At 43.2% G+C, this 26,197-nt stretch overlaps 1 protein-coding gene across 1 annotated transcript in view; it reads left to right on the forward strand.

Moving 5' to 3' along the window:
* The window catches only part of TMEM245 (transmembrane protein 245), a 533,540-nt gene that overhangs the window by 387,684 nt on the left and 119,659 nt on the right, over nt 1-26,197 (forward strand). Inside the window, exon 13 of the mRNA XM_069219563.1 lies at nt 14,499-14,644. Within this exon, the coding sequence (XP_069075664.1) occupies nt 14,499-14,644 (146 nt within the window). The remainder of the gene's footprint in view (nt 1-14,498; nt 14,645-26,197) is intronic.

The following is a 26,197-nucleotide window of genomic DNA, read 5'->3' on the forward strand; positions in this document are numbered from 1 at the left end:
AAGAGACGGTGCAACATGTTCAGATATTATATTAGCAACAAAAGTGCTATGTGCTCCTGAAATGACTTCTGTCGGATATAATAGACCTTCCCAAGGGGAATCCATGAGCGTATTAAAACAAATTTTACTCTCAACTCCCTCTACAAAGCTTCAACCAAATAAGAAGTGAGTAAGTGCACCGTATTTTGGGATCAGGTAGTTACAGGCTCCTCTTAGGAATTAACAAGAGAAGTGCAAGATGTCAAAGTTCAATCCAAGTGATATCAACTGAATCCCATTACAACCTCTCAGAGAGAGTGCAACATACAACAAGAGAGGAATAGATATTCCCCAAGGTGGATATTCACTAAAAATATACCTCCTTCAAGGCAAAGTGCAGTGTGCATATTTACAGTGTGTATGGCCCAAAAAGATTATAAAAGCAACCATTATTCAAGGTACTGAACATTTTAGAAGGAATGAAGAGGAAAGGAATCCTGGGGCACATATTAAAGCACATAACTCCATCAATATTGTGTCTCAACAAGGCTTACTTTGCCTAATATCTTAACCAGCCTGGATTCCTGTTTCCTTAGTGCCTTCTCTCTATCCTCTTCTTATGGATGGGCTTTAACATGCTTGATCCCATAGTACTTGACTGCTGCTATGGACCGTCCATGATGGTGTGCAAAGTGCTAGCCATAGAGTAGTTCCTGTCCACATTTTTATTGGCTCACATGTGCTGAAGAATCCTGATCCTCAACTTCTTACTTGTGCTCCCTACATAGTGTGACTGCAATCAATTCTATCACATACACAACATAGTCTGTTTTGCAGGAATCCTGTTGCTGCGGCCCTCAAATATTTTATAGAATTTCTGATTGAATCCATATTGGTAGGCCTTACAGAAGTTAAATTTGACAGCCGCTTCATTCTTTTAGTTAGCCAATCCTTCCTCTTTCCGGGATCAAGGAAACACTGTTTTGGGATGCTACCTGTAGGAAAGTGGATTATTGGTAAGGGCAGGTAAGTACCTACACTTAGCAATAGGCCACGAACCCCCAATCAGTCCAGTTAGGTCTCAATAAATTATCCCCAGCTCCACCCTTGGAAGCTTGGCAAATAGCAACAAGGCTCAACTTATGAGATAAAATGTGTAAAGCAGTCAAATATCACAAAACAGTAATAAAATAAAACACAGGAAACGGTTTAAAAACCCAAAACCTATTTATAAAAATAGGAAATATTTTTATCTTTAATTTGATATCAAAACGAATAAAATTGGATAAGGGGAATTGGAGATATCTGGTCGCACCTTAACCGGGCAAAGTCAAAATTTGAGGATGGCCGCAATGGCGCCCTACTCGGCTACAGCAAGCACAAGGCCTCGGTCAACAGGTTACCTTCGGACTTAGTCTTTTTCTAGAAGATTTTTCTCACTGGAACAAAGTCACTAATCCAATCTGTCCTCCCTGGAGCCCTCTTCGGATATGCGTCACAGGAGACCTCGGTGAAGAATTCTACCTTCGGACTTAGACGATTTTTCAGGATGGAAATCTTCGTCTGGGTCGAAGTTGCAATAGGATTCAATGTTCCTGGAGCCCTCCTCTTACACGCTGCGTGGGAAGTCCCCGTCAACTTTTTACGTTCGGACGATGTCAATTTTTTGGAGCTTTTTTTCTCCAACGTGAGACAACCCTCTACAGCAAGCCGATTTTGAGTTGACATCGTTGGATTGCCTTTCCAGGAGCACCCAGTGAAATCCTGGAAGTCTGGGACTCCGGAGCTTTTCAGCTGGACAAATCTGCAAGTCGGGCCGGGGCGATGTAAGCCGGTTTGACTCACTACGCCGGGTCGGTCTCTTTATGGTGTTTTATTCCAGAAGTTCTCCAATCTTCTTCAGAGTTATGGATCTTCTTCCAGAAGGTCTTTGAAGGTCCTTTAGGAGTCCATAACTCACCCCAAGGTTCCAGAAGCTTTGTCAGTCAGGGCTCTAACTCCCAAAATGCACCTGGCTCAGATTAAAAAATTGACCACTGGGCAGTGGTCAGCTGGTCAGTTCCTTCAGGATTTGATGCAGGGGACTCTAGTTAGCTATTTTCTACCTGTAGCAAACAGGGAGTTCTTCCTTGAACCAGTTGAAGCCAGGCAAAGTCCTTTTTGTGGTGAAGCTCAAGTGTTCAGCTAGTGCAGTCCTTCAGAGTGCAGTGTCAAGGTGCAGGTCAGGGATCCAGCAGGGCAATACTTCTTCTTCTAGTCTTGTTCCTGGATCTGAGTTGTGGGTGCAGCTCTGCCATATTTATCCTTGCTCCTAGAGTGGAAAGGATGGGGGGGCAACTGCCCAATCATAGGCAGGCCACCACCCTCTTGGATGACCACTTCCTGGGAAGTGTGGCATAAATCCAATCCTAGGGAGCAACATTCCTTAAAAATCCAAAATGGCATCAATTCAATTTTGGGGGTGAGGCCTGGCTGCATCCTCCCACTGGTGTGACTAAGTTTCCTTAACATACCCCTCTCCAGCCCTCTCCTAATCTATTCACGGGGGCACCTAGCTGTATGGGCTTGAAGGAAATTGGGGAGGTCTTGAGCTGCTCCAAATGTCCTTCCCTCCTTTGAAGTCCAGTTTGGCTGCTTTCCCCCCATCCTGTTTCACCATCTGCTGAGACAGATCTCTCTCCAAGGCACTTCCTTTGTCCTCAGCCCAGGCCACTTCACACCTCATCACTGAAGCCTAATCATGCTTCCAGAGGCTGGCCATTCAGAGAAGGGCACTATAGAGCTGAATTTGGCAACGTCCAGGTAGAGTTGTGAAATGTTCCCTGAACTATTTATATTAAATTCAACAATGGCAAGTTGTTGGATTTATTATAACAATAAGTTTGCCACCAAACATGATAAACTAGCTCCTTTTGAGACCTTATTAATTAAAAACAGTCTCCCTGTTTTAACCTATGGAGTCCATTCACTACAATAAGGGGAAAAACGAATTTGGCTATTTTCCCTCACCAGGACTTACAAAACATATCTTATAAGGCCTCTGCTTATACTTACAGTGCACCCAACCCTGGTGGGGCCTAGGGCTGATGTATATGTAAATATAAGGTAGTTTAAGACTTTAGAAGTACTTTTAATTCCAAAGTCGAATTTAAACGTAACTTTAATTTAAAAGCAGCCACCAAGGCAGGCCTGCCTTTTAAATGACACTGGGCACCTCAGCAGTCCACCTACGGGTGCCCTTTCTTCGCTGGGGTCCCTAATCATATATGCCCTACCATATACTAGGGACTTATAGGTAGGTTGATACTGCCAATTATAATTAGCCTATTTTGCATATCCACTTTACACTTAGCACTGGCCGTGGGACTGTTGACAGTACCCGTGGGCACTGCCAAGATTCAGTAACCACCAGTTTCTGTCCAAAAAGTTAGGAGGCCACCAGGGCAAAGGGGAGGACTTTCCTACATTACCCACCATCCTTGTTTGTCTGGAGGATATTCGAGGACCAGACCCGATGACCTCTTTCAAGTGCTCATCGTTCTCCAGTATATGCTAGTTCTTTCTTAGGATCCCTTGATACTTAATTGGGCTAGGTTAAACTCTAAGAAAAGTCTCTGTACCTTTCCATCTTTGAGGATGAGCCTTTTGTCTTCTTCGTAAAGTAAGGAATCCCTTTGCTTTTGCAAGGCCTTTCTCTGGCATGTTCCAGAACACTTAATGGGTATCCACTTTGGACAAATCTCTATAATTTTTTTGATCTCTTTCCCAAATTCATCCTGTATTGTCCGCGCCCCATATATATATACATATATTTTGGCAATCTTTTCATGTTCCGTGTGGAGGCATTGGTATTCATTCCAATCTAGAAGGTCTTTCTTCTGCCACATTTTCAATTTTGAATGATCTTCGGATTGTTTTATTGGACTCTGAGGAAGACATTTATAGTGAGTTGTATTGTCTAGTTGCTGTTGTTCTGCTATCAAGTATGTGGCACGATCCATCAACACAACATTTACCCCCTTGTCTGGTGGTTTGATGATCAATGACAAGTTCCTTTTAAGGCTACAATGTCATTGCAATCTTTTGGTCTAACATTTCCCCTGTCCCTTTTGTTATACCACTTTTTTCTTGGGTTGTCAAATCATCCATGACAAACTTGTGGAATAGGTCAATTTTTTTGCCTGCTGGTAGTTGGGGACATAATTTACAGAATGTGTGTGTATATATATATATATATATATATCTCACATATTACATAGGGCCTGATTTGGATCTTGGCGATGGGGAATACTCAGTCACAAACGTGATGGATATCCCGCTCTCCGTATTACGATCCCATAATATGCTGTGGAGATAGTAATACGGCGGATGGATTATCTGTCACATTTGTGAAGGAGTAATCCAGCCGCCAGAATCTAAATCAGTCTCATAGTCCGCGAAAGCAATTTTGTTTGATGGATAAGATTTATTTTTCATTGAAAAATCTTTTCATTCTTCTTTAAGGACCTTGGCAATATTTTAGGAATCTGCCCGAAAATGGTGTCCCAGATAAGACATCTGTGCTATATGTTGACATTTCAAGTTTTATGTTCATCCATCCATGGGAGAGATTTGAAGGGGGTGGGGGTACAGGAACAACTTTTTTTTTTTTAAATTCTACCCCCCAAAGGAATTCTTGCTTTCCACTATGGTAAAACGACTGAATCTAAATGCAACACATTAAATCTTTGCTCCGAATACAATGTTTGCGGTTTTGGGTAAATCTGTTCAGTAATTGTTTTAATGTTTGTGTTACAAAAGTGTCTGGCAGATTTCATAGGATTAAATCATAGGGAAATGTTGATTGTTAATCTGCTAGTTGTTCCTGGCTCTCTGGGTGGTGGGAACACGTAAAATTGTAAACTCTAAAAAAAAAAAAAAAAAAAAAAAAAAAAAAAATGGATGGATAAATCGGTGACCGTGCTAAACCCTAATTTCACGAAGCAATGTGTCCCCGAAATAAGGCACCTTCGAGGATGTCAAAATACAGTCAACTTAGTAAGGACGGACTCAATAGTTTAGTACCAGGTCAGAAGTAAACATTTTAAAGATTTATTACAAAAAAATCAAAAGGTGCAGTACAGAAATCGTAAATGCAAATTAATAAACTAATTTCCATGAAGGATTTCAGCACACAGAGCAACACAGGATGATGTGCAAAATCAGAATAATTCCAAGTTCTAAATGAGCAGCAAAATCAATATGAAATCGAGCAGCATCCAAAGTTGAAGGAAAGTCTTCTTAACCCCAAAATTTGGGGTTTATATGTAGTTTGTGGGTGGTCGACGCCAGAACAGCACTGATGGTGAGGAGGCCTGATTATGTGGGTGTGCATGGATGAATGTCAACCATAGTGTTTATTCTAGGATATGTTGGAATACTGTAAATCAGATTAGTCATGTTATAGAATGGCCAGAAAAGGCTATGGGACTTATGCTGATTTATGCACGTGTCAAAGACACTGTTCAGTCCATTTTCAAATGTTTTTCAGAACACTTGTTTCCACTTTTAGTTAAGGCCATTCAATTTTACAAAACACGCCGATCACAACAAATCGGAAATTGTTAAATGTTGTGGATTGCATTAAGTTAGGATGAAATCGCCGTTATAACATTTCTGTGAGGTTTATCAACTTGTGACTGAAACTGTTTCAACCTCTTCCGTTCGTGAACACAAAGGAAGGGTTGTGGATCAAGTACATCAGACTACGAAATTTTTATTTCATTTTAAGTGTCATCAGAAGCCCTGGCAATAAACCAGTGCTACAATGGGAACATTTAAATTACGTATGCTGGTGCGTTGACATAATTTCTAACAAAAAACTTGATGCCCTTTAATTCCCCTGATGCCTGCCGAAGTAACTCTTACATATGAAACTGTTATATGCTTGTCAGTGAGTCAAAGCTGCAGAATAAAACCATGGTACAGAAAGGCTTACAACATAGATTGTGATTGGTGTTTGTTGTAAAGAATGGGAATACCACAGTTTAACTCCAAAATGCATTCGTTTGTTCTTTTCTCTTCCTCCGGAGAAGTTACAAATGTCAGCATAATTTAACCCTTGCTTCCCTTCCTTTTTGGAAAAAAACCGTCTGCAAGTTGAACCTTACGCCTCATTCCATGAGCTATTTTATGATTCTTGTTTCATATTTTATTCCAGTTCCCCGCTTACGGTGTCGGAGTGGGGGGCGGGGGTGGGGGCATGGCGAGGAGGCGGGAGGGCGCATGGAGCAGACTTCTGTGAATAATTTGAGCAAAGCTGTATTTTTTTGTGGTAGAAAAATGCATCCTCTGACACCAGCGAAATGCTCATAATGGCCCATTTGGCTTCCCGTGGTGTCTATGTATCTGACAGGAAATAAAATTAGTTTTTAAGTACTATTTGTACATATTGTTTGTACCGATAAATGTGTTTAGGTGATATCTGTGTTCAAATGAGTGTAATGTTTATTTAAGGTGACATTAAAGTGTCTAGTGGATTTTCTGGTGGTAGTTCGGATGAATGGACCTTTGTTGGGGATCCGAGAAGGTAGTGTGAAGCCCACATTGAGTGTAAGGGGTGTGTGTGTGTGATGTATTTCATACAGCAATAAACGTGTTTAGGAGGTGTTGTGGTCAATGTGTCATGGTCAATGGTAATTTACAATAAACATTGACCCCTTCAAAATTACGTCTGATCCACTGATCCTGCAGAGGATCTGTGAAACTGTGGGAGCTCCTAGGGTGTGTGCACTCATTAAGTTATTTCAGCATCCACAAATTCGAAACGTAAATATGCCAAAAGCCAGTCTGAAAGCTTTATGTATTGGAGAGGATCCACTGAAGACTGGTGAAGGATCTAGATGCATGCCCTCGCAGCAGAGAAGCCCAGTGGCAAATCTATGCTGCATGCGGCTAAAGTCTCTGTGCCCCAGAAGGTCTGGCGCATAGGAGATGAGCAAGAGTCTGTGGTAATCTCTAGGACCAGTTCATCTTTGCTATTCACATCAGGGTTTGGGAGCACCAGATCTAGGTGGTGAATCTGACCGTGGGCAGTCCCAGTCTCAGCCATTCACTCTTCACCCCCCAACAGCAAAGGCTGTGCGTCTTAGGGGTTGGGGGCACTGCTAGAAGCCAGACCCTACAGCCGACTGGCCAGTGCACATGGCCACAGGTCATGGCTGCTAGGGAGGTGTGCACAAGGCATAGCATGAGGCCTGTCCCGCTCTGCACTGGAGGTGATGCCAGGCAGAGTCCCACTGCTTTTGGCAAAAAGCTCTACTCTGTGGTGCTCAGATGTATTAGAGGTATGCATAGGCCTTACCAGATCCTGTTTGCACCCCTGCTGTTAAAATCCAAAGGAAACTCACAGTGTGTCAGATGTGCTATTCCGAGTTGCAAACCAGGGGTGCGCATTTTGCACAGTTACTGTTTTGCGAATAGGAGTACAATTTGCGATTGTACCTACATACTAATATATTACATCACACATTGCATATTTTTGGGGGAAGGAGGGCCAAAAAGCCCTCTCTAATAAATATTAGACAGGTTGCAATTCATGCTCTCCTGTGATTGGCCCCACATGCAGGGATGGAGGCCTGCAAGAGAAAGGAGACATCCATTCCTGCTGTTTCTTACCCAAGCAGTAATTTCTGTATGTTGTTTAAAGCAGCCATATCCACTGAATTAGCAGCTGCTGCATTGAAAACGTCATTGGAAGCAGAGGCAGTAGTGCCCTTGTAGTGGACCTTCCCCTATGGAAAATCATGCCTGACATCCTTCACGGCTTCCCAACGTTTCCAAGAAGAAGGTGCCTTGTGAGGGATGGATCTCTTTTGTGAAACTTTTACCATTCAAGCAAAGTGGTCAGTAACTTGAATGATTTGTGACCACATTTGTGATTAAACAAAATCCAATGCTTTACAGATATGAAATAGAAGATAAAAGTCCCTTTCAAGCCCCCAACTATTTATCATTTTGAAAGGATGAAAAAAAGGCCTTTACTAGTTGGGAACGATTTACCAACTCGTAAGAGGGCTTAATACATCTGGCCCAAAATACGTAGGGAGCATGAGGGACCCTCTCCGTTATTGCAGTAACATTTAGGACATATGCCTCTTGAAAAGACAATTTTTTTAACAAGAACATTTTATTCAAGCTTGTAAGAGCAAATTGAGAATGTTGTTAAAAAAAACCTGTCTATGGAGCAAACAAGTAGGATAAACATTTAAAAAAAAAATATGATTTGCATACACTTACAGAGCTGCAAATAGACAGTGGTGTGTGCTTTCAAAGGTAATGTTTCCCTTGTAGCGCTTCCCATGTAGCATGCAGTGCTTAATCGCTTGTTGGCATGGTTTCTTCGTACACTTTTGGATGGTGCCCTACACAGATGTAGCAAGAGGATGACACATCTTCCTGAACTTTCTCTGTATCATTAGCACGTTTTTGAGGTACTTGCAGATTCTGGATATTCTCAAGATGAGGTTACCAACCTTGTCACAAAGACAAGCTATACCCCTTTCAATTCATTGTATTTTTTTCCTTCTGGGATAAAAAAAAATCTTTTCAGGGGATCCTAAAGGAGATTTCGAATCCTTCAATTTTTTTATACACTTTGTGCTTCATTATTATTGCCTTTAGTGACAGAATGCGTGACATCGGCAGTGTCTTCTCCAGAAGAAGCCATGTCTGTGATGGTACAAATCGGTAGGGGGAGTGAAAAATACAATTGCAACTCCAAAGTGAAGGGTCTTTCTCTAGCAGTTTCATAAAAACTGGTTTCCAGATTCCATCCAGAACTCACTAAATGTGACTTTGAAATTGAACATATTTTGTATTAAAAAGAACACTGTGTAGGAGATGTCTCTGGTCAAATTGGTGGTACTAAAATATAGCACAAGATCAGCAGACCCTCCTTGGAATCAGCAGATCTTCAGTGACTTTTTTAGATTATCACATGTGAAGTTCTGTATGTTTAGCAACACAAAAGGATGATTGACAGAGTGCTGAAACTTTTCAATCACTCACCCACAGTCGCAGATCTGGGTTAAATCCATTGTTCTTTTGCTCACAATGCCACCCCAGTTTGGACCCAGCCATATGCAGATCAGGCTGGACTGCTCCATGGGGAGCAGGGTCAAGACTGAACTGCCAGACCACGTCTAAGATCGATTTAACCCATGTTCATTTTGGTTAAAGCTAAACTCCCAATCAGCAATAAGGGCAGTTTTGCTCAGAAGGTTGCAGAGTTATACATCCCCTTTAATAACCCGACCTATGTTCCCTTCTAAGGTCTGTAGTCCTGTGTGACCCAAATGCCCAGATAATTAAAGCCAACATTTTTCAATTGCGCACACAAATCACAAACTGAATTGGGAGGCAGAAATGAAAACAGCTATGATGCCAGTTAATGATCAGTCCAGAAATCCATGCAAAGAGGGACATTTGCTGTAGGGTATTCGGGTCGAATTCCTCTGCATAGAGTGGGATTACATTTGTAGATCCACTTGTGTAAAAATTCAATTTATGCATATGAATATGTATTGCTGGGGTCAATTCTATTGGGCAGTTTAAAAAAAATAATGGGGAAAGGAGAGTAACCCTGCATATCTCTCTGCCTATTTTCTATTTGTCAGAGATTACACCTCCTGTTTCAACCCTCACCATGGTTGTCTTGCCAAAGTCTTTGATCCTTGACTTAAAGTTTGGATTGAAGTTGTATCACTGTAGGGACACAAACAGAAATTACCAGTCTGTGAAGTAAAATGCCTTCAATATGCCCAGTAAGTCAACTGCACAATCACCGTATTGCAGGTCAAAGTGTGGACAACACCAGCCAGGTGAGTCACTAACACCCTTCTCAGTATTTCTGCGTCAACATTTAACATTGACAACAGTTGATATAAGAAATACTCAGTGGGGTCTTTACCCATTTTAGAAGTGAGCACCAACCATGCCTCTCTTAAAGTTTCTGGCAAAACTGTTTATCCACTAGAATGCCTAAGAATTCCCTATGAAACGATCGGGATACAGTCTATATTGGGGGCTTTAACCCAGCACATTCTTTTAATCACTTCTAAGAGTTATACACTTGACAGACAGTGCTCCAACACACAGTACTGTTTACTAGACAGATGCAGCAGGACAGTTTCCTCAAAATACTGCCTTACGGTTTTACCATTTGCATCCCCATCCATATATAAACTTGAGTCAAGTTTTTCTAAAATTTATAATTGATTCCAGCTTGAGACTAAATATTCCCCACAAACTCTCTTTGTATGCAGTGGCTATTGGGTCTAGGTTTTTTTGCACACTTTTTACTTACTTCATCTCCCTCTCACTGGAGGCGGTGGTCATTTATTGTGTGAACAAATTTATTGAATCTATCATATGCTGTCTGCAGAGTGTGCTGATCCGCAATCAACCCTGCATCTGTTGTGCTTGTGTCTCACATCTCCAGGTCCTAGGTCCAGTTGACACTCCAGCTCCCTCAACTTGGGTTCAAGTTGGATTTGCAGTCCGTACATCTTACAAATGTAGAACCCTCTTATTACTGCTTTATTGGCTTCCTACTCAGAGGACTTCCTAGACACTGTACTCTGGCTTGTATTCCTGTAGCTCTGGACCTCTTGCTTATGCATGGTGCAAAATTCCCTGCCCAATTAATCCTCAAGTCAAAGTCAGCACTTTACTTTCTAGCCCTACTCCACACACGTTCCATCTGGGGAGGAGAGTGATCGGACAACTCCCTGGCCAAGTGTTCACCTTTTACAACCTTCAGTTTACCTTCTCATGGAGAAGTAATCCAGTATCCTAAAGGTCTTAGGAAGGACAGAATAAAAATAGCTTAGGTTGTGAAAACCTGGGCACTTAAAGATCTTCCCGATATCCACTTTTCCCAAAACTCTTTCCAGTAGCCTACAGTCAGCCAGTCTGGAATACTTGTCTAACTGTGTGTAGAACACAATCAAAATAGCCTGCCCCTAACTGGAGAATACTCGCACAAAAATTGACAGTGTCTGGTGTTTTGGTAAAAGAAAAAAATCTTGGCGCAAATACATTTAAAAGCCCAATTTATCAATGTAGATTCACCCACAAATATCTTCTGTCTTGGTCCACAGTGGACTGCAATATCTCTAAATGGACATATTAATCCATCCAAATCAACTCCCCTTTTTACTGGGGTAGGAACAATAAGAGCAGTAATATTGCCCCCTCAATTATTTAGCCAAACTAAAATTCTCGGAAGCTGACAGTCGGGTCTCTTAAAAAAAAAAGCTGTTTTATAGCTGGTTTTCTAAAGCACTAGGGTTCCTTCTATCAGCGGTTCTTCACCTGTTGTTCGGGGACTAATGGGGGTTCTACTAAGCCATTCAGGGAGTCTGTGACTGTTTAGAAAATTAAATATTAACAGATTAATAAAGTGTATATACACAAAGAAGCAAAATGTAAAACTGAAAAATTTAAAACCTTCTGTAAAGGTAAAGCAGTTTGAAATTGGAGGCTAAAAATTGTTTGCATCCTTGAATTGATTCCTGGAGCAGTGCATGTGCATCTTACAGAATATACTATGGGTGATGGGGTCCCTCAACTGAATTTAGAATAGCTCCAACCTACCTATTACAATTTAATTTTAAGGTTTTTTAAATATTTTTTTGTGAAATGCATAAAAACATTTAATCTGTTGTGTATTTGATTGATGGATGCTTGGTTCTGTATTTTTGTGTATTTGTTTTCAGTTGAGATCATCACAATTGCTTGGATCTTATTAAAGGTGCTTCATAAATACCACTTCACAGGATTGTTTAACAGGCACTTCATTGCACTCCTAGCAATTGCACTGTTCTTCTGGCCCTCAAATGTTTTGTCCTTATTGCACATACACTACAACCTTCACATCATTCTTTCAGTAAACATACAACACAACAAAAATTGCTTAGACCTGGGTCCCCAGATTCCAAATAGAACTTAGTGGAGGTTCTCCGGATTCCAATAATGATTTAGATGGGGTCGCTGGATTACAGTAATGATTAGGTGGGGGGGGTCCATAAAAGTCAAAAGGATAGGAACCACTGCCCTATATTGTTTGTGAAAATAGTTAAGGCCTTTTGTATTCCAGGACAGCTAATTTAGCATTAATAACTTAACCCGATCTAAGTAAGAACAATACTACTACTGCAACTTCCCCCACCCTGTTCCCCCTCCCCCCACCTGCATTAGCCCCACAATCAATCCAGTCTCTTAGAATCTCCAGGGCTGGGCTCAAAAAGGAAAAATAAATAAATCTATACACTAGTTGTAACTGAACTCTGAATTCTGGCCACACAAACATGCAAATCCCAATTGCACATCAAGGTGTGGTCTCATAAAAGAGAACCTCCCTTCCTGCTACTCAGGAGTGATAAAAACTATACGCCCAACAACAGAAAAAAAAAAAAAATCAAAGTATCTTGCATCCTATCATAATCCAAGCCACGCATCCAGTCAGTGCTAAGTGCAGTCCACACATGACCTCTGCCACCCATTTCCAGAGGGTAAGGGAGCGCTGGAAAGAAGGAAGGATCCAGCTGGTATCCTCCCACCCCCTTAATCCTCCGATGCATCATAGCTTGAGTGTACTTCATTGTGGTTCCATCAAAGCAGACCTCCAGGATTCCTCATGTATAATGTCTATTCCTGGTCCTCCGCCAGCATGCTCCCACATTGAGCAGTGTTCTTGGGCAATCCACACCTTTTCAGCTCCCAAGATGCACCTCCACCCCACCTTTTTCCAGTTATTTCAGTCAGTCCCATTTCATATTGGGGGATCCGAAGAAGTAAGACTTTCCCACATGGATCTCTTTCACCTTTGTTGAGAACAAAAGCTTTTTTTTCAAATTTTGGTCTCCAAATATCCTTATCTGCTTTGAAGCATTTCCTCTCTTTATTGGTCCATTTTGTGCAATCAGGCATTACTATTTTCTCTGTGACTTCAAAGTGGGTGGATGGGGAACACCTACCATGTTGTATTGTAGCATCGCAGTCCACAAAGTTCAGAATCCTTGAAATAATTGCACGGTTTTAAAGGAAGAGTGCGGATCTGGTATGCTTCTTCTTTTGAAAACAACATAGATATACAGGCAGTACCACATGAAGAACTTGCTTCTTCAGAAATATCTTGAGCAAAGGACTCAGCCATTTAGGAAAAACAAGAAAACCGTCATCATCCTTGACCTTTGCCACAGATATCCTCATGGTATCCTGGAGAGTGACCATGATTATTTACATCTGAGCATCATTGTCTGTTATGATATCCGTTCCAATCTCAGTAGCTTTGGTGCGGTCAGCAATTTTATTAAGGTCAACTTACAGAAGGTTAATTTCAATAGACTCCATATACTCCAAATGTATCTTAGTTCATTTATGGCCCCCTCTGATCAGTTGATAAGGAGTCAAGTCCACCAAGCTCTCCTTAGTATGTGAATCATGTGCTCTCTTCAATGTATTCTGCACTTATTGTGCCTGAATCTGACTTATCTCTCACCTTGTTCGAATTTTAGATCTCACTTGTCTCTATGTTGACAAGCGTCTTCAGTGGTACAATGTGATCTGTAGGATCGCCCAGCTGACATGTATGTATGAGGCCCAAAGGTAGATTTTGAGACAGTTACTATGGACAGCAACAATTAGGGCCTATGCATTGTAGTCAAAAACAATTATGCCATAAAGCAAACAGCTTCCCACATGGGCTCGCACCAGCAGAGTATAGCTGAAGAAGTGATTCCCCCAGTGTACTGTTCACTCAGCTGTCTAATAAAAGAACAGTGCAGGATCCTGTCCCTTATCGCAGACCCCCTCGTCTCATCCGCTCCGGGTCTCACCACAGTCTGCAGGGCACCCCAGACCAGCAGTCTGCAAGGTACTGCCATAGTGTAGATGTCTTGCCTCACAACGTCTCGGCAATGAGACAGGTAGCCACGGCTCAGGCGCAGGTGTGGCCACAGCTACAGTTTCAAAGGCACAACCATCTTGGCTCTTTCCATCACCCTTATGGAGGAAAGAATGGTCATCAGATCGCTGGAGAACCGGACTATCATGTGTCAAAGAGTCTGGGCCCGATGGATTCATGATAGGATACTTCTTAGGGGTTTAGAAGCCATAATATTAGATGTTAGGTCAATTTCCAGGATTGTGCAGGATGCTAAGGGAGATTGGAGATGCACGGTTACATGTGCTTGGCCATATTTCTGACCACATTTACATTTTTTGCAAACAAATCAAATTCTGTTTTTGAAGAAGATAGTATGAAAGTTATGTTTACATTAGAAAAAGCAAATTGCTTCACAATTTGAGTAAAGCAAATACTTGCAAAGTGCAGTTTGATGCCATTTCTGATATTTCAGTTGTGCTATACAATGCCTAAAAATATCTTCACCTACCTAATAGACACTCATGTTGTTCTCATAACTATATCAGTTATAATTAGCAGTTTTTATTCTAAATATTGTTTTGCTTTGCAGATTATTTTTCTTACCACGCTGTTTTACCTGTTAAGTTCCAGTGGTGAGCACTACAAGCCGGTCAAATGGGTGATCAGTTTGACGCCTCTTTCTCAACCTGGACCATCCTCAAATATAGTTGGCAATTCTGTGGAGGAAGCCATAAGGTAAACTGATTCCTTTTAATAATCTGCAATTAATAGTTTCATTCATGCACATTGTCCATTAACAAAACAAGCTTAAAATCAATTATTTTGTATTACATGCTTCTTGTTGACCACACAAATTCAGGAAAAAAGGTGGCATCAGCTAATATTGTTTAAACAAAAAACACAAGTAGAAAGACAGCTTAACCGCTCAGGTGCTGAGGACATAAATGTTAAGTCCTGCTAGCGACCCCCAATGGCCAAGTACCCCCCTTCCCTGGGTAGGCTGGAAGGAGAATCACTTCCCCTTCCACCCAGACTCCCCTGTGGCGTCTGATGACCTCAGTGCGCGATCACCAGAGGCTGCCCCCACCCGCTAAGGCATTTCTCCTCCGATCACGTGGAGGGGGCGAGCGAGGCACCAAAGGAAAGGAAAAGCCTTTCCTTTTCTTTGAAATCTCTCTCAGCATTAGCAGAAATGCCCACTAGACACCAGGGAGGGTTTTATTTATTTATGTAAAAGGGGAGCAGACACTTGGGCAAGGGCCGCTCCTCAGGGGGGCAAATTATTCCAAGGGCATTTCTGCCTTTTCTAATTAGGCGGGAGAGGGCAGAAATCAACTGGATGCCAGGGATCATTTTTGGGGGATTTTCTTTACACATGTTTAGGCCTTTTCTGCCCCCGTGGGGCGGAACGGCCTATTTCTATTAAAATAGTGGGGTGGTGGCTACCAACCAGTATGGGCACGGCGATACCCCCACCCCAGCTGAATGGGGTAACAGTCTTTCAGCTGTTCCCCACACACTAAAACATCTTATACCACGGTAAGCAAGAGGACATTTGATTATTTTGTGATTTGGTTTTATATTTGGGCCATGAGAGCTTGTCTAACTCTCAAAATCGTCCCAATTTGAATGGTGAGGGTTGCACTTTTGGACGCTGCCATGTAGAAAAGTCCACAAGACCTAGACACATCTGAAAACTAAACATCTGGGTGAGTCCAGGGTGGTGTGCTTCACATGCACCTGCACCATTTTCTTACCCGCAATGCCCTGCAAACCTCCAGCTTTGCTGGAAATCGCACATTTTTCCCAGATTTTTGTGATGAAACCTTCTGGAATCTGCAGGAATCCACAAGATTCCTATCTCCCAGCATTGTCGCAATTATACCGATAATAAATCTGCCCCACTTGTCAGCCTAAAAACGTTTTTTTTCCAAACTGCCCTTTTGGACCCGCTTTGGTTCCCCCTCATTTTTAACATTTTTTTGATCTTCCCTGTCAAAGGCACTTGGCCCACCTACACAAGTGAGGTATCATTTTTACCGGGAGACTGAGGGGAACGTTGGGTGGTAGGAAATTCGTGCTGGTTCGGTGATCCCACACAGATATGTGGGAAAAATTAGGTTTGCTGAGGATTTTGGGTAAGAAAACACTAGGGGATCCACGCAAGTCACACCTCCCTGAATTCCCTCGGTGTGTCTAGTTTTCAGAAATGTTTGGGTTTGGTAGGTTTCCCTATATGGCTGCTGAGCCAGGACCAAAAACACATGTGCCCCATTCTTCCCTCCCCTCCAGCAAAAACAGGTAGTTTTGTATTTGATAGTTTTGATGTGTCCACATAGTGTTTTGGGGCATTTCCTGTCGCGGGCACTAGGGCTACCCCAACAAGTGAGGGAGACCTGGGGGAACACTGGGTAGAAGGAAGTTTGTGGCTCCCCTCAGATTCCAGAACTTTGAAGCATTGAAATGTGAGAAAAAAGTTTTTTTTTGCCAAATTATGAGGTTTGCTAAGGATTATGGGTAACAGAACCTGGTTAGAGCACCACAAGTTACCCCATCCTGGGTTTTCCTAGGTGTCTAGTTTTCAGAAATGTCCAGGTTTGCTAGGTTTTCTTAGGTGACGGGTAAGCTAGAGGCCAAAATCCACAGCTAGGCACTTTGCAAAAAAACAGGTCTGTTTTCTTTGGGAAAATGTGATGTGTCCACGTTGTGTTTTGGGTCATTTCCTGTTGCGGGCACTAGGCCTATCCACACAAGTGAGGTACAATTTTTATCAGGAGACTTGGGGTAATGCTGGGTAGAAAGAAATTAGTGGCTCCTCTCTGAATCCAGAACTTTCTGTCTCCAAAATGTGAGGAAAACATGTGTTTTTAGCCACGTTTTGAGGTTTGCAAAGGATTCTGGGTAACCGAACCTGGTGAGAGCCCCACAAGTCACCCCATCATGGATTCCCCTAGGTGTCTAGTTTTCAAAAATGCACAGGTTTGGTAGGTTCCCCTATGTGCCATCTGAGCTAGAGGCCAAAATCCACAGCTAGGCACTTTGCAAAAAACACGTCTGATTTCATTGTAAAAATGTGATGTGTCCATGTTGTGTTTCCTGTACCAGGCACTAGGCCTAACCACACAAGTGAGGTACCATTTTTATCAGGAGACTTGGGGGAAAACAGAATAGAAGAAGTGTTATTGCCCCTTGTCTTTCTCAACATTTTTTCCTTCCAAATGTAAGACAGTGTGTAAAAAAAGACGTCTATTTGAGAAATGTACTGTTATTCACATGCTAATATGGGAACCCCGGAATTCAGAGATGTGCAAATAACCACTTCTTCTCAACACCTTATCCTGTGCCCATTTTGAAAATATAAAGGTTTTCTTGATACCTATTTTTCACCCTTTATATTTCAGCAAATGAATTGCTGCATAGCCGGTATAGAATGAAAACCCATTGCAAGGTGCAGCTCATTTATTGGCCCTGGGTATCTGGGGTTCTTGATGAACCTACAAGCCCTATATATCCCCACAACCAGAAGAGTCCAGCAGATGTAGCGGTATATTGCTTTAAAAGATCTGACAACGTACAGAAACGTTAGAGTAAAACGTGGAGAAAAATGGCTGTTTTTTCACCTCAATTTCAATATTGATTTATTTCAGCTGTTATTTTCTGTAGGAAAACCTAGTAGGATGTACACAAATGACCCCTTGGTGAATTCAGAATTTTGCCCACTTTTCAGAAATGTTTAGCTGTCCGGGATCCAGCATTGGTTTCACACCCATTTCTGTCACTAACTGGAAGAAGGCTAAAAGCACAAAACAATAGTAGAAATGGGGCATGTCCCAGTAAAATGCCAACATTATGTTGAAAAATTTTGTTTTCTGATTCAAGGCTGCCTGTTCCGGAATGCTGGGAAGGTGGTGATTTTAGCACCGCAAACCCTTTGTTGATGCCATTTTCAGGGGGAAAAAGACAAGCCTTCCTCTACAGCCCTTTATTTCCGTTCTTTTGGAAAAAAACGAATTTGTTTTCTTTATTTTGGCTAATTTCCTGGTCTCCTCCAGGGGAACCCTCAAACTCTGGGTACCTCTAGAAGCCCTAGGATGTTGGAAAAAGAGGATGCAAATTTTGCGTGGGTAGCTTATGTGGACAAAAAGTTGTGAGGGCCAAAGCGCAAACTGCCCCAAATAGCCGAAAAAAGGCCTGGCAGTGAATGGGTTAACAACCCTGTGTAGTTAGCATATGATTTAATTTACAATCCCGGAACACCTAAATCTATAGTGCCTTACATCCTGTCTTTGCTCCCGTGTCTTTGCTGTTTCAAAAAACTTCCCAGGAGTGAACTTGAAAAAGGACAATGGCAGTGGCATCATTTATTTTACTCACTTTTGTACAACAGCCAACTTTCTTATTTTTTAAATCCTTAACTCTCATGGCTGGATCTAAAACAGTTAGAATCACTGTAAAATCGACTACATTTCATACTGGTTCCAAGGACATACATAATACTCCTACACATTTCTCCCCAACATTGTTAATTGGAACTTTCTTCTCTTATGTCCAGTGAATTCCTAGAAGGGTATAGACACTTCTTTTTTTCAGAACTTTTTGTGTCCAAGGTTTTGCTGTTTTCTTACCTTTTAACTCCTCAGTCCCTCAGATTGGATGATTGTGTCAATGCACTCTAGCTTTATGTGAAGCATATCCCACTGTTAGAAGTTTACATCCGCTGGTCTGCATGGTGTCTGTTACCTGTTACTGGAAATTAATATGATGCATGTCTGCACTCTGTATGCTAATATACTGTCAGGTTCTCTATGCAACTGCCCTGCTTGCATACAGAGCAAGAATGTACCAATCCCTCATTGAGTTCATCCTCACTGGCCCCACTGAAGTGATGAGAATAATCATTACAAAGTTTTAAAGCCTCTGTCAATATCAAAGGGAACAGTGTGAAGTGCCCAGCATCAAAACCACTTGCTGCAAAGAATACCATGGACTGTCAAGTCAAACTCAGCGCCTCATCTTTGCAGGGAAGTTTGTTTAACCAAAGAAATTAGCTGGTCTCTTTATTCTAGGCATATTGCTGCATCTATGCTGTATTGTGAGGTGACGTCTGTCCCTCTGTAAAGGTCTAGTGCCCTCCACCCAATGGACTATGTCTGTTGCAAACGCAGTCTAACAGAGTAGACACCTTTCAAGACTCCTTTTTCACTGCTACAGTAATCACAGCTTTCATGCTTAGCAGGTGGCTATTGAAGAGGAGAGCAGCTCCCACTCAGCTGTTTGCCCACATGGTCAGAAGAAGTGTAAGAGGTAAGCGTCCCCTAGTGTTCAGACCCACCCAGAGAACAAAAGGGACAAAATTTAGCAAAAGCACTGGGAGGTATAAGAGGCACAAGTTCTCCTTCCTTCACATTTTTTCAGTCATACTTGGAAGTCGCACTGACATTGGAGACACATTGTACTAAATAAAGAGAATGCAACCTTGCCATCTGTTCTTGTCCATTTCCTTGAGAAACACGATTTGACACAGATCTCTCATAAGCAAACGTTTGTTCTTAGTAGTCCCACCTGGAACTAGGAATCCAGGATTTCAGAACTGAATGTCCAGCGGTTGATCCTCCCCCTGTGATGGACAAGTTGGCTTCATTAGATATTTTTGGACCAAGAATAACTGAAGGAGAAACCCTCACCTAGTAATCTGTAGAACTGGCTGCAAGATTTTCTTGCAGGCTGTATGCCATCTTTTGCTCGGAGTCCTTGCTATCCAGTTAGGAATGCATCATTCATCCCTGGGTCTTCCTTCTTGACACCATCCCTATAAAAGGATCTTCTTGAAAGGTCTGGGCACTGAAATAGTGGCCAGCTCTGGTTTAGGAATGCAGGTTTTCAAGTAGATTCAAGAAATTTGGAGGAAGCCGTTTTTTTCTGATCCTGCAATATGAAATTTGTGAGACTCCAAGTCTAACTTTAGACAATGCGATCCCCCAGCAGTAGAGGGTGGGTGAGACGTGACCATGTTTATTTTTAGGTAGCGAACTCAAAAAAGCTAGCAGCTAGTGGGCCTTGATTGGACTTAAAATATTTAGGTTTATCTTTTGTGAATAAACTGCTGTTAAAATGAACTATGGTGAAGAACTAGTGCATTTATGTGATTCTGTGGCTGCAGCATTTATCACAAAAGTTTGGATTCTAATAGAATCTTCTGACCTCAGATTTCTCACATTATAGTACTACCAAGGCGTCATACTAGATCTGGACATTTTGAGCAATATCTCTGAGAGTCGGTAAGTGGGGTTTGTTGGCTCAGTGTCAATATCTTCTACGTCAGAAGTGACATTGCAGTGTCCATATATGTGCCACTCTGGCTCAATGACATCAATTACTTCTTTCCCTATGGATCTGGAGAGCTACTGCTGTCACTTTGTACCACTTTTTATGACTTTTTGTCAACCCTTTTGTAAACAGTTGCTCCCTGTGTGCTACAGGTCTTGTAAATTGTGTGGAATGTCACAGACAGATGTCTGTCTGAACCCCACTTTATCAATCTATGGTCCCTGGGGTTGGGCCACGACCCAAAGACCTACCCAGACTGCAAGTCAGTGCACTTAAGGAGATTCAGGAGTGAGCGATGAAGTTCCTGGCGGCACAGCAAAAGAAGGCTCTGCGCCAGTTCCAGAGGAAGATCTCAGGGCTACTTTCAGTGGAGTTCCTTCGGGGTTATTGTTTTACCACTCCAAAACTTTTTAATCATAGTCTGGTTTTTCGACTTCCCTGTCCAGACGACATGCTCCTGCAATTCACATATGGAGGCGGCAGCGGGCAGATCTGCTCCGCACTTCCCTCAGTTACCCAGAGTGACTCCTGCTGAACTGACATTTTTATTTATTTATATATATAATAATAACAACATGAAGACACAGTTCATCATCTCAGTATCACATTTAGGTACAGATTCATAGGTTAACAGGTCCATTTGATACATTGGTCGAATAGAGTGTTCAGGTAGGGCCCAGCCATGCATCCCAGATCTTGTGATATTTGCCCTCACATCCCCTTGCCTGGTAGACGGGTCGCTCCATTTTGGCGCACCAATCCATCCCCCTCTTCCATTGCTGTAACAACTGGGGGACTCCCAGTGGCCAGCAATGTCCCTTTTTGCAATAGGTAGGGCCGTACCCACAAGTGTACGGGTCGCCCGGGAGCTCCCAATGTCCTCCATCACCCGCAAAAGGGCCACGAACTGAAAGAATTTTATGATGCCATTCACACCATTTTTGGGCCTCCAACCTATGGAGCAGAGAGGTGCTTCTGCTGGGTTATCGCCAGGTAGTTCATCTCTGATGCCAGCCAGCAGGGCCCTTTGGATCCTATCCGAAGCTGTCACAGGTACCACTACCCACATCAGCCCCCGTATTTCCAACGCAATCCCAGATGCCACCGGCACTGTTGAACGACACGCCTATCCCAATTTCAGACTCCGAGATGGCACCGCCCTGATGCTACTTGACCTCAACACTATCGTCATGCAGGTCATACCAACCCCCTTGATTTGCCACCCTTTGACAGACACTTCCTAAAGGGTGGGATAGGAAAGAGGGATAGAGCCTCTGAGGATGACCCTGAAGTGGAAGAAAATGGGTAAGAAAAGCTGGGTGGACACTAGTGTTCTGGATACTTCCCCAGACTCTGGCATTCTTTCTCTCCTGGTCCCGTTTTCAGAGGAAGGCACATCTTTTGTGACCGTGATGTGTAGGGCAGTGGACATCCCTAACCTGTAACTGCCAGCTGTCCCAGTCAAGACTATTGTCTCTGCTAAACCATTGCTCCTCTTTAATGAAACCCTTACTGATGCGCAGAGGCTCCTGTTCACTGCATAATTGCCTGTCACCATCCTGCCCAGGAGACACAGACTTCCTCATCCAGCATTCCTTCCTGAGGAGCATGGTGGTGCAGTCCTCATACGCTAAGGTCAACCCAAGTGCATTCTCTCCCACCACAACGGACAGGGAATCCAAGAGGCTTGATACTTTAGGGAAGCGAATATTCTCTTCCACCAACCTGGCCATACTGTCAGTGAACATTGCGTGTATTGTGGGCTGATATTCCCATGCTGTATGGGACTTGGTTAAACAGCTGCTGCCCATGCTTCCCGAAGAGGGTTGAGCCATCCTGAATCAAGCAATTGTGGGCGGTCGGTAAGCAGCTAAATTCACCATCAGGTGTGGACTGGCAACCACAGACTCCCTAGGCAGGTCCATGGTCCTTACTGTGGCTCTTTTCTGCCACGCCTGATTGAGATTCATTGGATTTTCTGGTAATGTCCAATCATCCCTGAGTGATATACCCTTCAATGACTCACGCCTATTTAGTTACAAAGATGGCACCGCAATAGAGCGGGTCACTGCCAGATCCCTGGGCACCTCTTTGCCTTCCCATACTTGCCAGGGCTGGGACCCCTATGGGCGTCCGCAATACTACCCTTAATCTCTGGCCCAGAAGGCTGCCCAGCCTTTTTGTGGCTGAGGTTGTAGATCCTGTAGAGGGAACCCAAGCCCTGCCCATCATGTTAGCCAGTCCCTGCCCCTCCTGCTGCCATAGACTTCCATCTGCTTCAGTGAGCCCTCCCGTCCAAAACACAGCCATCCCGTTAACAGCAGCAGGATTAGGTGTGACCTGCCCCAATGGATCAAAATAAGCACCAGCAAGTGGGTGCTCAACATTGTGCAGAGGGCTTATGCCTTCCCATCGTGGAAACCCCTCCCCCTTTGCCACCATTCCCAGACTGGCCAAGGGAGGACCATCTCTCCTTTCTTGTCAGAAAGTGCAGGCTCTGTTGGACAAAGAAGCCATTTAGAGGGTGTCAGTATCAGGAGTAGAACGTGGATTTTATGTCTGTCCTGGAGACTGGATGGTAGTGTCGGACTTGCAGGATGTATATTTCCACTTCTCTATCCCGCAAGTTCACAGGCATTGCCTGCGGCTCACAATAGGCAACAATCATTTCCAGTCCGCTGTGCTCCCCTTCGGTCTTATCAGTGCCCCCCGGGTGTTCACGAAAGTGATATCAGTGGTTGCAGCATATCTTTGGTGGTCAGGGGTACCAGGCTTCCCCTACCTCGATGACTGGCTGCTGAAGGTGGGCTCACCCAGGCAGTCGTCACCCACCTCCAGACTACGGCAGACGTTCTTCACTTGTAGTGGTTTACTATTAACATGCTGAAGACATACCTGCCTCCCTCTCAGACGCTCCCTTTCAGCTGTGCAATTTTGGCCACTATGGAGTTCTGTGCCTGTATTCCAGAGCAAAGAATCAAGAATATTCAGGCTGTGATCCCGATGTTTCAACCTCAGTCCTGGATTTCAGTGAGGCTGACTGAGTCAGCTGGGTCTGTTGGCCTCCTGCTGGTGAAGCTTGCCCAGTGGCACATGGAGCCTCTGCAATGGGATCTGACGTCCCAGTATGTGCAGCACCAGGGAAATCTCTCCAGATTTCGAAGGAGACTGCAGATGATCTGCAGGGACGGGTGATGAACAGTGATTGGGTCAGTGGCAAGCCCCTCTGCTTCCTAACTCGTAGCGGACAGTGGTGACTCATGCGTCACTACTGGGTTGGGGTGGGTAGAGGTGGACATAAGAGGCATCTAGTCTCCAGTGGAATCTCCGCTCCATATCAACCTTCTGGAGCTGAGGAATATCCATTTGACATTGAAAGCCTTCCTCAATTCCATCAGGAGAAGGCTCATTCAGGTGTTCACTGACATTACCACCATGTGGTAGTGCAACACACAGGGCGGAGTGGGGTCGTGGCCTCTCTGCCCGAAGACCCTGCGCCCCTGGACATGGCTGAAATGTCAGGACATCTTCCTTCTCATCTCATACAATACCTGGAGGGATCTCTGAACGCCAGTGCAGACAAACTCATCCATCAATGCCTCACAAACCACAAATGGCATCTGTATCTGGAGGTGACCCAAGGTCTCTTTCAAGATTGCTGAGAAGCATGACTTGATCTGTTCGCCAGTGCCCAGAACATGCAGTTTTGCATGTTTTACTTTTCAAAGCGGCTCAGATTCATGTTCTGCATTCATTGGATCTCTGGGCATCTGTACACCTTTCTGCCAATACCACTCCTGCCCCAAGTTTTTAAGATCAGGACTGACCCGGCCCAAGTCATCCTAATGGCCTGTCGCTGGTCACAGAGAGTTTGGTATCCAGAACTCCTGAGTATGAGCATTCATTCTCTAATCCGACTGCCTTTACGGGTCAATCTCCCATCTCAATAACAGGGAGAGTCTTGCATGCAAACCTGCACACTCTGCAGCCTCATGCCTGGATATGTGGCAACAGTTGACAGTTTTTGATCTTCGTTCAAGGTCTTAATGTCATGCCTGCAGCCAAGCATCCCTCAACTATGACTGCATACACTTGCCAAGTTTGTGACTAGGTGTTTTTTACCACAAGTGGACCCTCTTTTCTGCATCTCTGTTAGAGATGCTGCTGTTTGTGTTGTCTTTAGCCCAGCAAAGCCTGGCTCTGGGCACTGTTTAGGGTTACCTTTCGGTTATTTCAACTTTTCTGTGTTTGCCAGAGCAACACTTCCTGTTCAAGTCACTGGTTGTGACTCGAGGATGCAACATTTGTTTGCTCCTGTCTCTTGTTATTCTCCAGTGGAATCTCAGTGTAGTTTTGACATACCTCTTGTTTTCTACCTTTAAACCTTTGCACAGCTGCCCTTTGCAGCTGCTGACGATCAAGACAGTCTTTCTAGTGGGTGTTACATCAGCCCTAAGGGTCGGAGAGCTTCAGGCTCTGTCAGGCCACCCTCCATATATCAGCTTTTACCTGGACAAACTGGTTCCTCAGACACGTGTCTCCTTTCTGCCGAAGGTGGTAACGCCATTTAATGTCGACCAGAACATCACATGGCCTACATTGTTTTCTCTATCTCATCCTTCTAAGTTGGAGGAACGACTCCATCACCAATGATCAACTCTATTTGATTCACTGGAGCAAAAAATGGCAAGGCAGTGGAGAAATGGACCATCTGTCGATAGACTGTACTCTGCATCACAATGTTCTATGCACTAGTTAGAAAACAGCCTCCTGAGGGCTTGAGGCCTGTTCAACCAGGGCCAAGGCCACTACTCCAGCGCTAGCATGTGAGGTTCCTGCCCTAGACATCTGCCAAGCCTCCATATGGGTGTCAGTCCGCACGGGCACAAAGCACTACCGCTTAGACCGTCAGGTCTGTTGAGATGGGTATTTCGCATGCTTGGCCCGCCAGAACTATTTGTTTTGAGGCAGTTCACAGGCTCACCTCCAGGGAGGTATTGCTTTGCTATTTATTCTAGGGTGAGGAATCTGCTGGTAGAAGTCTGTATCAGAAGAACAAGTTATTTACCTGTGGCAATGCTTTTTCTGGTAGAGACTCTAACTTCAGATTCCTTTTGATTTATGTTGCACCAGAACCCATTGCAGTACTTGACAATCAACAACATTACACGGTTACTCTTTATGTATTAATATATACTAAAAAAACAAAAGTTTAAAATTACATTTTAAATAGGTATGGCAAGGGAACTTAAATCATGGTTAAAAAAAAAAGTAGAAACCCTAGAAATTCACTGAAAAAATTAAAGGTTAAAAACATTTGTAGTTAGGTGCTGAAATACGTTTAAAAAAACTCATATTTAAAAACAAAAAGAATTACAGCATTATAGTTGAGTCAATTAACTCTAAAATGCACCCCTGCCGTGCACTGCTTATGACTACACATACTAAATCACTCATGATATGTTAAATGACAACATTAATGACATTACTGATATTATCCTTTCATTGTGACTGTGTTGTTTGGGGATTTGAATGCTACACCCTATTCTGTGACCGATTTTCTGTTTTCCTAATGGGATTACCTTCTTAAAATCTTCACATGACCCACAGTTGTTGACAGGTACACATCTGCCAATGAAAAGTCACCTTCTGCCAAGTTCCAGAGATAACCTTCTACATTTTAGTTCTATACACCACACACAATCATAGAATGGGTACAAATGCACACATCCTTAGAACTATGCTTAGAACGCCATTTTGAGGCAAATCAGCTCAGACTGGGATACGCCTACACTCTACATTATTCAACAGTCTGCAGTGCCTCAAAATCTTTAGTAAAGTTTTGGTAATAAACAAGCATACATTATAAAGGTTTTTGCTACATTGCATTTGCTTGCAGCACTGTATCATAACTATTTAGCACAAGCATCTTCCAAGATATCCATTAATGAATATTCCATT

Source organism: Pleurodeles waltl, chromosome 2_2 (genome assembly GCF_031143425.1).
Source record: "Pleurodeles waltl isolate 20211129_DDA chromosome 2_2, aPleWal1.hap1.20221129, whole genome shotgun sequence".
NCBI classification, from domain to species: Eukaryota; Metazoa; Chordata; class Amphibia; order Caudata; family Salamandridae; genus Pleurodeles; species Pleurodeles waltl.